Source organism: Ctenocephalides felis, unplaced genomic scaffold (genome assembly GCF_003426905.1).
Source record: "Ctenocephalides felis isolate EL2017-DRISC unplaced genomic scaffold, ASM342690v1 CF-g0.4_SCAFFOLD_01604, whole genome shotgun sequence".
In the NCBI taxonomy this organism is placed as follows: Eukaryota; Metazoa; Arthropoda; class Insecta; order Siphonaptera; family Pulicidae; genus Ctenocephalides; species Ctenocephalides felis.
In genome coordinates, this window is record NW_020537758.1 from 45,944,985 (window position 1) to 45,960,579 (window position 15,595).

General features: G+C 28.2%; 5 protein-coding genes across 5 annotated transcripts in view; 1 reads left to right on the top strand and 4 right to left on the bottom strand.

Moving 5' to 3' along the window:
• The window catches only part of LOC113373080, a 313,142-nt gene extending 308,840 nt beyond the window's left edge, over window positions 1–4,302 (bottom strand). The window contains exon 1 of the mRNA XM_026613404.1: window positions 4,108–4,302. The gene's annotated coding sequence lies outside the window, so the exon portion shown is untranslated. The remainder of the gene's footprint in view (window positions 1–4,107) is intronic.
• A 3,680-nt stretch (window positions 4,303–7,982) lies between these two features.
• On the bottom strand, window positions 7,983–9,008 carry LOC113372685 (ATP-dependent (S)-NAD(P)H-hydrate dehydratase). Its single transcript, XM_026613037.1, has one exon. The coding sequence runs from the start codon at window positions 8,937–8,939 to the stop codon at window positions 7,983–7,985; it is 957 nt and encodes a 318-aa protein (XP_026468822.1). The 5' UTR covers window positions 8,940–9,008.
• Window positions 9,009–9,499: 491 nt separating this feature from the next.
• Window positions 9,500–11,453, bottom strand: LOC113373022 (aladin-like). The gene is made up of 6 exons (XM_026613358.1): window positions 11,322–11,453; window positions 10,818–11,261; window positions 10,339–10,694; window positions 10,005–10,165; window positions 9,728–9,932; window positions 9,500–9,648 (listed from the first exon to the last, which is right to left on the bottom strand). The coding sequence occupies exons 1-6, from the start codon at window positions 11,439–11,441 to the stop codon at window positions 9,516–9,518; spliced, it is 1,419 nt and encodes a 472-aa protein (XP_026469143.1). The 5' UTR covers window positions 11,442–11,453; the 3' UTR covers window positions 9,500–9,515.
• A 258-nt stretch (window positions 11,454–11,711) lies between these two features.
• Window positions 11,712–15,498, bottom strand: LOC113373834 (N-acetylgalactosaminyltransferase 6-like). The gene is made up of 9 exons (XM_026614108.1): window positions 15,349–15,498; window positions 15,060–15,283; window positions 14,834–15,000; window positions 14,577–14,765; window positions 14,016–14,193; window positions 13,687–13,915; window positions 13,399–13,620; window positions 13,065–13,328; window positions 11,712–11,852 (listed from the first exon to the last, which is right to left on the bottom strand). Exons 1-9 carry the CDS (start codon window positions 15,496–15,498, stop codon window positions 11,712–11,714), a joined length of 1,764 nt encoding a protein of 587 aa, XP_026469893.1.
• LOC113372287 (39S ribosomal protein L51, mitochondrial) lies at window positions 12,240–12,858 on the top strand. The gene has a single exon (XM_026612610.1). It carries the CDS (start codon window positions 12,323–12,325, stop codon window positions 12,809–12,811), a length of 489 nt encoding a protein of 162 aa, XP_026468395.1. The 5' UTR covers window positions 12,240–12,322; the 3' UTR covers window positions 12,812–12,858.
• Window positions 15,499–15,595: the final 97 nt, after the last annotated feature.

The window sequence follows — 15,595 nt, forward strand, 5'->3', positions numbered from 1 at the left end:
AAGTTTAATGGTACTTTAGAAATTTTATTATTGCAAAAGAAAATCTACGAATCATGTAAAGGACAACGTTCAAGTCAAGCATTAAATAAACTTTTATGATGCAACTTTTTACTTACAGCTCTTGGAAATATTTATGGAAGCAATTGAACAATAAATGCTTTTAGAGAATCATTAATTACAATAAAGAGAAAGTTCGTAAGAAGTGTTGGAAAATTTTCTTTGGATATATTATGATTTTTCTTCATTCGGTACAGTAAAAGTAAATCGTATGAAAATTATTGAGAAAAATATTAGAAACTAAATGTTTATTAAATTATGACTTATGTTAGATAACAAAGTTAGAAATTAAACTAAATTAACAAATAAAAAGCTTTTGCTGAATAATAATTAATACTATCAATCAAACTTTGGTAACAAGAAATATGATTTTACAAAGTGGCACCTAGTACCGGACATTTCAAAATAACCAGCATTGAACACATATGTAGCCATCTCCACACTCTGAAATTCGTTTGACGAATATTCTTAGATATTGTAAAAAAAATCACTATTCATTCACCCTTATGGCTGGGCCGCACCGATGCTCTCAGCTGGAGCATTCATCATATGATTTTCATTCTTTGACTAGGAAATACTAAAAATAGGGGTATGTAGTAACCGTTAGCACTCATACAGAACAAAATTTAATAATTAAAATAAATTACGTCAATTCTCACAAGAAATTTCAATATGTTTACTGTTCGGCGCTAAGGGACGACTTAGTGTCCGGTGCTAAGGGACAGACATGTTCGATCATTTGGTGGTACCAACTAAAATTGTTTAAAATATCTAATAATATTCTACTATTTTACGGATAACAATTAAGTACTACTTTTATCATTGAATGCCACTCAAATATAAATGCATAAATACACTAGAATTACTTTCATTGATTATTATTAGGTGACGCCGTGATTTTGTGCTTAAAACAGCAAAGGGTTGCGCTCGCCGTGGCCGTGTGCGTCACAGGTGAGTCTTGGCGGGTGATCCTGTATTAAATAATATGTGTATTAGGCGCTGTCCGGCGTTACGAGACTTCCCCCTAAACGTTGTATTTGCAGCATTTTTTTAATTATAGGTATTTTTAGAAATTAACTGTAGTATTTGATTTCGCTTGAACATCAAAAAATTACACTCCATCAACTACTACAAATGTTCTTAAACATTAGTTGAGTTTTGCATGTACTACAAAAGAGCGGTTCGACTATTATTTTGTGCTTTAGAGTAATTTATATAGAATTTTTTCACCATAAGCATTGTTGTAATTGTACAGTGATTTTATACATCAAATAAGCATTAAGCGTAACATAGAATTAATGAAATCGTACTTTTTATAAGTTTGTTTTTCCTCTGGTCTGTCGCCCGACATCGGATACATAGAAACGTGCCGAGAACCTTAATTCAAGCATTAACGATCGTAATGTCATTATAAACATTTTCTTCCATTTGAAACCATTTCGTATTTGAGTGGAGAATTAAAATTATTTGCTTAGATATAAAAGAATTTAATTGAATATTTTGAATTGCGTTTATTCAAACTGAAATTGGTGTTCGATAATGTATAATCGACACTGATCTAAATTCGTGAAAGTAAAACCAAACTCAGGGACCGAATTGTAAACTTTTTTTGATTTGTTATTTTATTTATATATTACGTAAATTATCATGTTGTTGAAAGTAAAATTCAAATAAAATGAATAAAATAAAATTTATATGATCTTGAATATGTTGCAGCTGAACTTTCATGTAAGGATTCTAAGATTCAAGAAATCCATCATTGTCAATTTGTAACAAGACTAGTGGTGCATGGCATCGCGCCTTGAGGCAAATTGCTGGCAATTTTTTTTTAAAATAAAATTTTTGAAAAAAATGACTTTTTCAAAAAATTCGATTTTTTTTTCATACTTTGAATTATTTTGAAAATTTTAAACATTTTTTCAAAGCATTTGCAATAAGTTAGCTGCGTAGAATCAAAATATCAAAGCGCGTAGGCGCTGCGTTGCAGTATCACGAATAAACATTGGTACGGTACCCATAGAAATGTAAACAAAATGTGACCAGAAATAATGTCTTAATAATAAATGAATTAAGCTAAGCTACATATTTGTGTATGCAAAAACTGTATGGAATTCCATGAAAAAAATTATGCAATTTAATTAATTTAATTATGAAAGGTTTAAGGCCATGCAGTATTTTTTTTTCAATATTTTCTCCGCATGCTATTTCAGACAGATCGTAATGAAAAGCAATTTACATTGATGCATTAATTTTAAATTACATTTATAAGATTGAAAAGTGTGGAATATAATTATGACTTGTTTGGAATATTATATCATACTCTAGCCTTATTGTGAACACGTACCCATTACACAAATGTTGTTACTGTTGAGAAATCCTACTATGCAAATACAATGCAAACAAAAATTAATAATTTATTTAATGAATTATATACATATAATAACTAACAGAAAATTTCTATAAAAGATTGAAAAATATAAACACCACTTGATCTGAGTCAACAGTAATTTTTACTGATAATTAACTACCGACATCTTAATTTTATTAACTAGAAGAATGCATTTTAGTTTTGTATATCGAAAGGAAAATCAACTACTGAATTATTAATGGATTGCTTTTCCAGCATATCATTTTAATACAACGCAATAAATCTAAAATATCAAATTTGCTAAATGCTGTGAATACTATGCATATTATTATATAATAATAAAATAAATTAAATAAAAATATGTTTTATACATATTAAATATTTATATAAAAATCAAAAACACAATTTTAATTTCATACTTCGATTTAGTTCAATTTATTCACAAATATTTGATGATAATGATATTGCTTTAATTAACCATTTACATCTTAGTGAACATCTAGCAAATGAAAACATATAATAATTAATGACAATAAGTAGAAAAACAATGATAGTGTTTTGTCTACTTTAAATAAAAAATACAAATGAGCAATATTTCAATAAAAAAAATAAAAGGATCGATATGAAATTAAAATTCTTGTACGTAGCAATAGAGTTCTATCTGGTGTGTTTCTGAAAAATTAACAGCCGTAATAAAATATTAACACACATTACCATAAATATATATATATATATATATATATATATATAAAATAATATTATATATATATATATATTATTATATATATTATATATATAATAATATTATATATATATATATACATGTCTTCTGTTTTACATGGAAGATTCGTTTCAGAAAAAACGTGTAACTCGAAAAATTCACTTTTATATGGAAAAAACCTGCTAAACGAAAATCACTATGCAAAAGCCTTTTTTGTTAGATTTTAATATGATGAACAACTAATACATTAAACAAAAAATAAATATTAATATAATATTTTTTATCTTTGTTTTATTATTGGAATAAGTTAAATTTTTTATAATTAATTAAATATGCTTGGTATTAAATTATCTAGCATATTTAATTAATTATAAAAAATTCATTTATTTCAATAATAAAACAAACATAAAAAAAATATTTTTTATTGCATTTTCTTTATAGATAAAAATTAAAATTGGTTTGTATAGATATAACTTTTCTTTCACATTATAATTTTTTGCTTTCATCTTTTGCCATTGCCGAACTATATTTTTTTTATAAATTAAAGATTTAGTAAGCAATTATTCTGTTACTTGCTCACCTTGAATGAATTTATGCTATCAATTATATATAAACACTAATTAAAAACCAATTTTAAAAACAATGATGCTCTTTGTTTTGATATTTTAAACAAACTAGCTTAACACATACAAAATTTAGTTTGGATCATAAAACATTGAGTTCCCATGTAGATATTTCATATACATAGATTACTAAAAATTCGTAACTGCAACATACATACTAATTATATTTAGTGTTTATAATAAATGCAAAATTAATAAATTTTGTTAAAAAAGATTATTTTCAAAAACCGTGTAAGATCGAAAACGTGTAAAACGAGTAGGATGTAAAACGAAGGTGTATAGATGTTATTTAGTATTACTATAATTGAATTAAATTAGAATAAAAATGCTTTACTCACCTCACAAATTTACTTTGTGTTTTTGCAACAATAATACCAAACAGTTTCTAAATTAATAAATTGTTTGAAGTTCATTTAAATAAGAATGCATTTATAACAATCTAATTCCACTGTCACCATCTGAATAAATTTTATTATTTATTTTTATATTATAACACGAATAATAATTTAGCACGAAGAATAAGGACCGACCGGTGCACTCGTCGCAGAATCGCGAATCGAACTGAACTCTTATCAAACATCAGGAGGTTTCCAACGGCAAGTTCGCCGTTGGAAATGGATCATAATAAAGGACTTGCGCAGGAGCAAACAAACAACGTGTTCATGGAATTTATTCAACAATTTATGGAATATATAATCATTTATATAGACAGGTACATCAAACTCTCTCAATATTGTTCAAGGCAAAAATAACTAGATTCAAGTGTGATTTTATAACTACAATGATAAATAGATATAACATTAAGGGGGTATTTTACTGTAGAGGCACGAATTTCGCCCGGTTTGTATAAAGAAAACAAATAATATTTTTACTATCGATTTTTTTTATCATTTGTTTATTGATATTTTATTATTTCATGAAAAAATTATTGAAAAAAAATTAAAATTCACAAAGTTATGAGCAGTCAAAGCGGGGGTTTAAAAAAAAGAGGGTGCCCTGGCGTGCATGATTCCAACCCTCCTGGTGATCTAAAACATAAAATATAGATGGATTCTTAATTATTATAGATGCCGCTATCGTATGACCCTTGGATAAGTTAAAAAAAAATTTTTTGTTTGAATGGTGGCAGTTTGAAAAAAAATTATTTTTTTCATGTTTTCTTAAACAATTCCGAATTTTTTAAAAATACTAAATGAAAAATTATAGTTTTGGGCAATGTCCACGCGATAAAGTGATGTATAGAGAAGATCCTCTCCAAATTTGAAGTAAATCGGTTCATTAGAACTCAAGATATCCTTACCGCCAGCTCGAAAAAAGTAGTTCCAAGAAAAACGCGTTCAAAGTTTTGCTGTCGGTCGGACCCGAACCGAGGCCACTAAAACGGCTATAACTCAGGAAATAATGGTAATTTTGAAAAATCCTTTTAATGACAAATTTTTGAATAACTAAACTTTGAAAAATATGAAAAAAAAATTTCGATTGTTTCAAAATTCTACAGTAGAATACCCCCTTAAATTAACGCAGAAAATACTAAAATAATGCAATGAAATGCTAGATCTTGATGTATAATAGGACAAAAAATCTAGTTGTAAGTAGCATTTTGCCTTAAGATAAGTTGCATTAACTTTCCGATACGTATACATAATCAAATCAGAAGTATTAGAATTTTGCCTTGAGGCAAGTTACATAATCTTCCCGATATGTGCAAACAATCGACTTCATCAATAAAAAATAAGTTAATTTATGAGTGATTAAAATATTTCAATTGGATTTATTACACATAATTGAGAACAAACGAACACTTTAACTCGGAGCAGCTTTCGTAGGACTCTAATGGTTTAGTATGTTCCTTAAGACCAAGTACTCTATCGTTATACCAAGTAAATCGTCTTATTTTTAATTTCACCAAACATCAAAAAAACTACTCATTTTCTCAAACTTTGATGAATTTTAAAATTAAACTACTTGTCGCAAGGCCGAAATATTTTAGTAGGTTCTGTAAGACGATGATATATATCGCCAAATAAAGTTCCATAAAATCGGCTTAAATTTCTTTTTTAACACTTTAATTACAAGAAAACGGATCGGTAGATTTTCACCTAAAACTAATCAATATTATTCCCAACTAATATCTTTCGAACAGTTTTTGATGTTTTAAAATCGATTCGGTACTATGAGCTTAAATATGGACGAAAAGTTTAACCCTTTTACCAAATTACTTAGGAACGACAATCCTCATCGAGATACATCAAATGGCTTTGAAATTTCTGAAATCGGTTCAGGCATTTTTAACCAAACGTTGATGAAAGTTCAAATTTTAACAAATTTTAACGAATGAATTTTAAAGTTAAACGAGTTGTCGTAGGGCTGTAATATTTTAATATGATCTATAAGACTATCGTATCTACCGTCAAAAAAATAATAATAAAAATAGTCGCAAAAAAATTTCAACACTTTATTACAAGGAAAACAGCCCGGTTGATCTCTACCAAAAACTAATCAGCACGATTCCCAACCAATATCTTTCCAACAGTTTTTGAATTTTCAAAATCGATTCAGAATTGCGGTCTAAAACGTGGACAAAAATTTTTTCACTTTTCTGCTATTTATAAAGAAACGGCTTGGCTGATCGTCGCACAAAACTGACAAACAATAGTCCTCATCGAGGTGCATCGAATGGCTTTTAAATTTTTGAAATCGGTCCAGCCGTTTTGGAGAAAGCGTCGACGAAAGGTCAAAAACGAGCTCATATACACACAAACACATTATTTTTCAAAATTTGGTCTCATTCGATTAATAATGACTTGATACTTCGAGAAAAATTTAATCAATAAAAAGTTAATTAATTAATACAAAATGAGATTTAGCCAAAAGACCTTATTATAAGGTCTATGGATCTACTATTTAAATAAAATATTCAATTGTTTATTTCGAAAATGAAATGCTTTTACTAAAAATTAATTAATGCGATTTCCAAATGATATCTTTCAAACAAATTATAATATCTGTAATTGAATGAATTAAATTCAATTACAGAACGTCCATAGATTCATAATAGATTCAGCATAGATTCTAATGAGAATCGCTTACGCGCGGCGAATAAACTTTGATGATTTCTAATAATTCAATCGCTCTTCGTGGGCTTATATAATATAATATATAAAATAATTAGGTTTGTCTGTAAAAAAAATTCAATTTAATTGTGAAAAGATGGCTCGGCCGATCTTTACCAAAAACTAATCGCGATTCTCAAGCAATATCTTTCGAATAGTTCGAGTTTTGAAATGCGATTCAAGATTGTGGGCTAAAACGTGGACGAAAAATTTTACACTTTTTGCTAATTACAAAGAAACGGCTTAGCTAATCCTCGCTCTACTTAAAATGCATGAAATTTTTTAAATCGATCCAGCCGTTTTTGAGAAAATGTACATGTATTTGTATATTATTTTCTAATGAACATTTATTATGTTCTTTAAGACCATAATTATATAATGATCTATATCACAACTAATTACAAAGAAACGGTCAGACCTGTCTTGACCAAAAACTAATCTGATATCTTTCGAAATTTTTAAACTTTCAAAATCGGTTTAGGATTTTTGTCTTATAAGTTTTTAAAATTTTCAATATCGACACTGAAACAATTTTACAATAATCCACTAATTATGAAGAAATGGTTTGGCTGATCGCCAAATTAAATTTTAAATTTTTAAAATCGATGCAACCGTTTTTGCAAAAACGTTGACGACAAGTCATTATTTTACTTACATTCACACAAATACATTTTAAATAACATTCAACATTTTATATTTTACATACCTTCTTCACTTTTTGTATTAAACGATTCAGAATGGCTTAAAATATCGAGAACATAAACTTCTTGTTTGGGGAATATTCAGTGTTAAAATTGCTATTATAAGAATTATTTTATAGACTATACAATAATAGGTCTAATGAAGCATTTTAATTAAATTTAAATTAGCTATTAAAAAAAATATATAAATTTCATTGATTTTTATATTCAACAATCAGTACAGGTTTAATAAAAATATAAAAATATATGATTTGATCATATAAACACCATGTTTCACAATATATATGCACTTTTTATATGCATTTTTTATGATATATATATATATATATATATATATATATATATATATTCAAATATATAACTTTAAATAACATAACAAAATTTATTAAATATATTGATTCATCTTCGCTCAAACTCACTATTAAAAATTTTAGAAATATATTTAATCATATCACTACAAGTCATACTCCTACCATATTCTTTAAATGCCTCTGTATTACATAATTTAATTAAAGTTGAAGAAGCAGCACAAGCCGCTTTCGCAGGCAGATTTGCATCTTCTTTGCAGTTATTTTCTTTAATATAATGCAAAGTCCAACAAAAAAATGTTGCGAGGGCACCAGAGAGTAAATCTCCTTGTCCCCCACACCGTCTTCCACTACCTCCAGTGTTTACAATAATTTTTGAATTAGTTCTCATATCAAATAACACATCGTTGAGACCTTTCTGCATTATTACAAGCTCAGTTCCAAACAATCTCTTAGCTGTTTCAAAAACAACTTCATCACTTGCAAAGACTCTCTTAAATTCTGCTGCATTTGGGGTCATAATAACATTTTTATAGTCATACAAAACCATGGAGTTCATCTTAGCCCATTGCAAACCATCTGCGTCAATTACTAAGGGCAAGTTTAATTTTTTGCATTCTTTAACAACTTCTGTAACTACATTAAATATTTTTTCATTTAAACCCAGGCCAGGGCCCACAATTAAGACATGCAATCTTGTCAGCCAGTTTGATATTTCGCTTACTGCTTGTAAAGAATCTAACAAAGGATGTACAATCAATTCAGGGCTGTAAGATTTAATTACTGGAGCAGCGTCTTTGGGACAAAATACATGAACTAGATCAGCACCGACTTTTAAAGCACTTATTGCTGCAAAATATGGAGCACCTGTATATTCTAAGGAACCCCCAATGACTCCTATTCTACCGGCTTGACCTTTATGCCGGGTAGTAGACAGTTCAGGAATACATTCCTTAGCTACTTGCACATAATTTATACAACTGGACATATTTATGACAGATCTAATATGAGATATGCTACTGAACAGATTAATGGATTTTAATATCATTTAAACAGTTCCTGTAAATTGTAATACACCCTGACGTATTTTACATCGCCAAACAATATTATGGTTATCTGAAAGATGTCAAAACAAGACTCCATAGAGAATCAAGTGATTCGAATCATTCAGCCCAAGCCATAGAATATATTGTCTGTAGACTATATATTTTTTTAACTAGACTAGACTCTAGACTCATACTAGACTATATTTTTTTTAACTAGACTAGAACTAGAAATCACTAGAAATTATTTACCAAGAAACAAGGATGTTTATGAATCCAAGTTGTTTTTAAATAACTACCCTATTTAAATTGGAAATTAGCAAATGTATCAAATAAGAATCTACTGAACCTGTAAAAACTGTGTCACGAAAGAATGTATAAAAAAACATTCATTGATTGCTTTAATTACAATAATTTTTCAAGCTATCAAAAACTAAAAACTAGTTGAAGCAAATTTTCAAATTATTTCAATTATTATTGACATTTTAACATTTTCCTTCTATGAAGATTTTCACTTTCATTTGTAAAAAAACAAAAAATACCAAATTAATTAAAAAAAGTTGCATTTCATATAAATCATTTCACATTGTAATAATGGGAACATGTTGAATCCGGCCATTTGTCCATCCCACAGTCAATAAAGAATCGTGTTTACAATATTTTTGAAAATCTATACATGCAGGTTGTTCACCAGCAAGACCACAAAACAAGAAACTAAAATACAAGAGTCCCATTAAATATAATTTCTATATTAAATTATATGTATATGTAAATATTATAAATTTATACTTGCCATGGAAAAATCTGTAAAACAGCACAGCCAACATCAATTTTGCAAACAGCTATGTAATTTGAATTTTTAAATAATATCGCTAAGTATGAACCATTTGTTGATAACTGTAAATTTTGTATCAAACCTCCACAAGGCTCACCATTTGGCAAAGTAATTTTAGTTGTTTCAACTAAACGTGTAGGACCCATCAATGGAGTTGAGTCCTCTAAAAAATAAAGTACTTATTAAGTATGTTTCAGAAAACGTGTTTTAATTATGAATTAAAATATATATTTACTGTTTGGCGCGAGTGCCACATTCATATTAATTGTGAACACATTGGGATCCTCAGAAGTCGCAAAAATCAAATGAGTTCCACATGGTGTCCAGCAAGCAGTTTGGATTATGCCTTTATGTAACTTCCATCTGGTTGATGACCACTTATATGTATCCCAAACTCTGAAAAAAACAAGTTTACATTTTTTGTAAATTTGTTTTAAAATTCTTTTACTAACTTTGTTTAGAGCCTCTGAGTTGAAATGTCATTAATAAATTGTACTAATCAATGAGGGATAAAAGTAAGATTTTAACTTAATATTAAATACCCTGAAGAAAATTTAATATTATTTCACCTGTATGTTCCTTGAATATCAGATGAACAGATATAGTGAGTTGACATAGCCCATGTTACTAAATTAACACCAATTCGGCTGCACCAAACTTTTTCATTTTTATTTTGTTCACAATTCCATACCAGAATATTTCCATAGAATGAGCTTGCTGTAATTAAAAGTGTTCCCCAAGAATTCCAGGTTATGCTTGCAACATTCATTTGTTTTAATATAATTGCATTAGCCATAGATGGCCGAATTTGTATCGAATTTTGATCTATTTTCCATAATATTACACCAATTGATGTTCCAACAGCCAGTTCAAAAGCAGCATAAGGCCTCCAAGAAAGACATGATATGTCTTTTTGCTTTTTTCCCTTCAAAGGCAAGTAAAATTATATATTATATTATATATGGTAACCATATTCAAAAATAAATAATATAAAGATTAATCTATTTGCCCCAAAATAAATTGTACACAAGAAAAATGAAGTACTTACTCTTAAAATTGTAGCAGGCGTTTTTTGTCCACAGTGAAATACATTGACAGTATCATCTAATGTTGCAATAGCTAATTTTAAGCAAAGTGGCTGCCAAGTTATAGCTCTTATTAAACTATGCTCCCAGTTTCTAGTTCCATAATATAACATAAAGCTAGAACGTAATTCTTTCAGTTGAGGCTGCAACTTGTATCGAAAGTCTTGAATCCAATCAAGTGACTTTTTCAAATAAAATGCAGGTAATGTAATAACTCTTGATTCTTCATTTGTTTCATAAAGATTTGCAGCTGTGTTAATACATTCAATAAAACCTTGGTCAAAGTAAATGCGAATAAGTCTTCTTAGCAGAATATCATCCCTTTCTTGGAAAAGTATTTGAGTTTCTTCTGAATTTTGATTACATGTAAGTCCATCATTCGAAATTACTTTAGGATAATTATCTAACTGAAAACAAATATTGGTAAAATATTTAGCAAAATATAATGAAAACTATATTTTACTTACACTTGAACTATTTTTTAAATTGATATTATCTGAGAAGTGAACTTTGTCGTTCATATAACAGAATGATTCTTGATAGCGAATTATAGAAGAAAATTGTTCTAAAGAAAGTACGGTATTCATTATGTTAACAAAGATTAATTAATAACTTATATTTAAAACTAAAATCTAACTGTCATATTAAACGCATGTCAAAGACAAAGCAACTAAAATAGTGTTGCCATATCAAAATAAATTAACTTAACAGATTTATTATTTAAAATGTGAGAGTTTAATTTTTTAAATATTGATTATATTAAAAAAAACAAATTAAATGCTATTGATATTAAAAAAATAGACCACTCATATTATTCATAATCAATTTTATTAAAATTATATACAGTAGTAAAAATACTACACTGTTCGACTGAAATTACCAAAAATCCATTTTTGTGTTTTGGAGCCGGGATTACAAGTTGTAACAAATATTGTTTTTGCAATAATATTTGCATCAAGACATCGAGGGTTTCCTCCATGTACTAACCATTGATGTTTCTGTAAAATCATGATAAAAGTTTATTTCATATATTGTAGTGTTCCAGAATTTGGTAAGCTAGCAAATATAATGTGAAAATTGTAAAAAATTTACTTAGTAATATAGATAAATAAACATAAGTGCTTAGTAATGTTAAGTAATAAGTAGACTATGTAAATAGCAGTAACAAAAGAATTCTTTCATAGGATAATCAATTCTTATGATGAAATATATAATAACATATAATCCCGATAAATTGCTTCATTTGCAAGAAATGTATATATGATATTTTAAATTAAATTTAGACGATAATTCATTTACTCTCATTTAATTATTTTTTTATTTTTATAATCATAAGTTTACTGGACAGTTTTGGACCATTATCTCCACATCAGGTAACACTATAAGACTGTAACTAGCGTGCGTATTAAACATAACCTCGTTATGTCATTTTAACAATATACTTTTGATCATTTGTTATTTTAATTCGATGTCGTCCTTAGTAAAATCGATAACCAGCGGTATAATTAAATTATGGAATCCGTCAAAAGAAATTGTAAGGTACCGTTATCATGCAGACAAAGTAGCTAAAGGACCTCTCATACGAAGATTTGGGTACGAAGAAAAAATTTTTAATAAAGGTACCCTCCCTCACACTGACGGCTTAAAACTCCCCATGCCGACATATCGCCCTGGAAATGCTTGGGCTGAACACAAGGCGCTCTTTGGACAAAACGATTATATTGATATATTAGGAAATGAAGCATTACATCCGACAAGAATATTATATAATGTACCATCATGGTTACGAGGTGCTTCAGGAAACGAGTTTCAAATACTGTTAAGAAAACGAAGAGTTTTCAGGCAAACAGTGGCTCCCATCGCTAGACCAACAAAATGGAGAGAACTTAACAAAAGAATAAAATATTTGTACAAATTTTTGAATCAAAAGACTAAGACAGGATTTTCTGTACAATAAATAATGTTATAATACATGTAGAAATTATTGAAGTTTACAAATAAAGAGCTAAGTATATCGTAAACAAAATATGAAGGATTTATTATCATATTTAAAAATATACTCTTATTTCTTCATTCTTAAAATGCAACTATTTAACTGAATTCTAATTGGATTCTTTCATATGTAATAAAGTATTTCCTGTAAGTTCTATATATGGTTTCTTACTTCAAATGCATAAAAATATATCAAAGCTAACCTGATGATAACTTACTTTATCATAATTCCACAATTGGTTACCCTTAGAACCATGGCATGGGTATAAACTTAATGTTGCTTTATCTTGTGGTGAAGGTACATCCCAACAATAAGATCTTCCACTAGGTCGTATATCACTGTGCCATGTCCAAATAAATGTTTGTTCTGCATTGGTTACAGTTTTACCATAATCTGATTTACAAAAATCTAAGCCAAATTGTACTTCTCTTGGTTTGTTCTTAGTATCAACACATAAGTTTGTATCTGCTGCACTTCTTATCTTGAAAAATGAACAATAAAATGTTCAAAATTCTATATTCAATTATTAAAGAAAGTATTTTAATACAAACTTCTCCTTTTGCAAAATCATCAGGTTCGACTGGTGGATATTTTTGAGGCAAATCAAATGCTATATTTTCTATGAACCATTTAAATGGTTTACAGTTCCATTTATCTCTCACTGCTTTTTGTGCAGTCAAATCTCCTGCATCAATATTTCTATAATGCGGTTTTCTATTGTATAAATACTCTTTATATTCATCCATCCACACTTCAGCCACTCTTTTATAATTCTAAAATATTTTTAATTGTAATACTCATGTTTATATAAAATTTTTATACTACATATTATTACTAACCCTTCCTATAAAATCTCCAATTCCTGGGTTGGGAAATGGTGCAAATTTCCTATATATGTGTCCTACTCTTGAGCAGGGAGCATCATACATCTGTCCACCACATTGCCAAATTTTAAAACTTAATTCATATTGCTCTCCACCCCAAATATCTAAACCCTCATCATATCCTCCTAGTTCCCAAAAGAATTTGGCACTTATAGCAAATAATCCGCCCGCCATAATAGGACTCCTATTTTTTTATTTTAATTATATTTTTTAAACTTAGGATGTAACTAAAAGTTAATAACTTGCAGTTGTAATTAAGATTGTACTACAAATATTTTACATACTTGAAAGGCTCAGATGGATGTTCTAAATCTTCAGGCAATAAAGGTAGTCTTTTATAAAAGAACTCCCAATCGAAAGCACCTCTAGCACCTTCATCTTGTGCCCTATACTCAAAAGTTTCAAATTGTATCACATCAATAAAAGGGCACATGCATGTTTTATAATCCTGAGCAATTGGTTCTGCAAATTATTATGAATATATATATATATATTAAAGATTTTTGTATTTATTCAATTTCAATTTTGTATTTATTCAATCTTTGCATTTATTTGGGAAAGGAACAATTCTTTCTAAAGCAACAATAAAGTTTAATCAACTACACTAATTGCAAGACAATAAGCTATAACAATATATAACATGTAATGAATAAGCTAATAATGATAATAATGTAACTAACAATCAGTTAAGTTAATTATTTTCAGTTTTTATAATTTAGTTTCAGTAGGTGGTTAAATATGGCTGAAAATAATTTAGTAATTAAAATAGCTTATTCTAATGCTTTGAAATATTAATTTATTTTGGTTAGTAATGAAAAAAAGTGATAATAAATATAAAACCTCACCTAATAAGGGAGGTAACCAATTAACATTAGCTTCTGTATGTGAATCCAAAAAAAGTAAGACTTCTGCTTTTGCTATTTTAGCACCTGCTAAGCGTGCTCGGATCAAGCCTGATCTCTTGTGCATTCTTAAAACTTTAACTTTCGGCATATTTTTTGATACATAGTCTTCCAATTTAGATTTAAGAAAGTCTAAGAAACATTTGTTGAATTTGTAAAAAATATATAAATCTTTAGATTGTATTCCAATACAAACAAACCTTTTGTACTAGCATCATCAACCAATATTATTTCAGAAATAAGATGTGCAGGTGATCTATTTAGAACACTTTGTGCTGTTCTAAGCAATGTGCTCCAATGTTCATTATGAAAAGGTACTATTACACTAACAGTCGGCAAGTTTTGCAGGTATTTTTTTGTTTTACACCTGATACAAGAAATATATTAAAAAAGGATTAACACTTGTGCTGACAATCATTTTGTTACCCTGGGTTACGTATATCAGGTAATGATCTATTTAATGAGATTTTATCACTTAATGCTGCATTAAAACCATTAACATCGTACAACTTTTTTTTTAAAGTCTCATTAATTTTTGTTGCATTTGCTGGTTTGCCTTGCTCTCCAGGCCCTATTCTATTTAAATCTCTTTGTATCGCTTCATAATCATGCCAATCTATTTTGATTCTATCGTTTCTTAATCTAAATGGCTATTGAAATTAAAATTATGAAATAATTGTAAATTTAAATTTCATTAGTGATAAATATTAAATACCTTTATATCATCCAATTTATCGTGAATAATACTATTATTAAATTCGTCTTGCAAAGGTAATCTCATAATTCGAAGAAGAATCAAAGTAGCAGAAATAAAAGCAGTAAGTACTAAGCCTAACTTTAAAAACGTGGCAATGTTTCGTCGCATGGTATAAATTAAAAAAATAAAACAAAACTAGACAATTACGTTATATCATATAACATGACACTGAGTATTTTTAAAATATAAGTATATAAGTAATCTC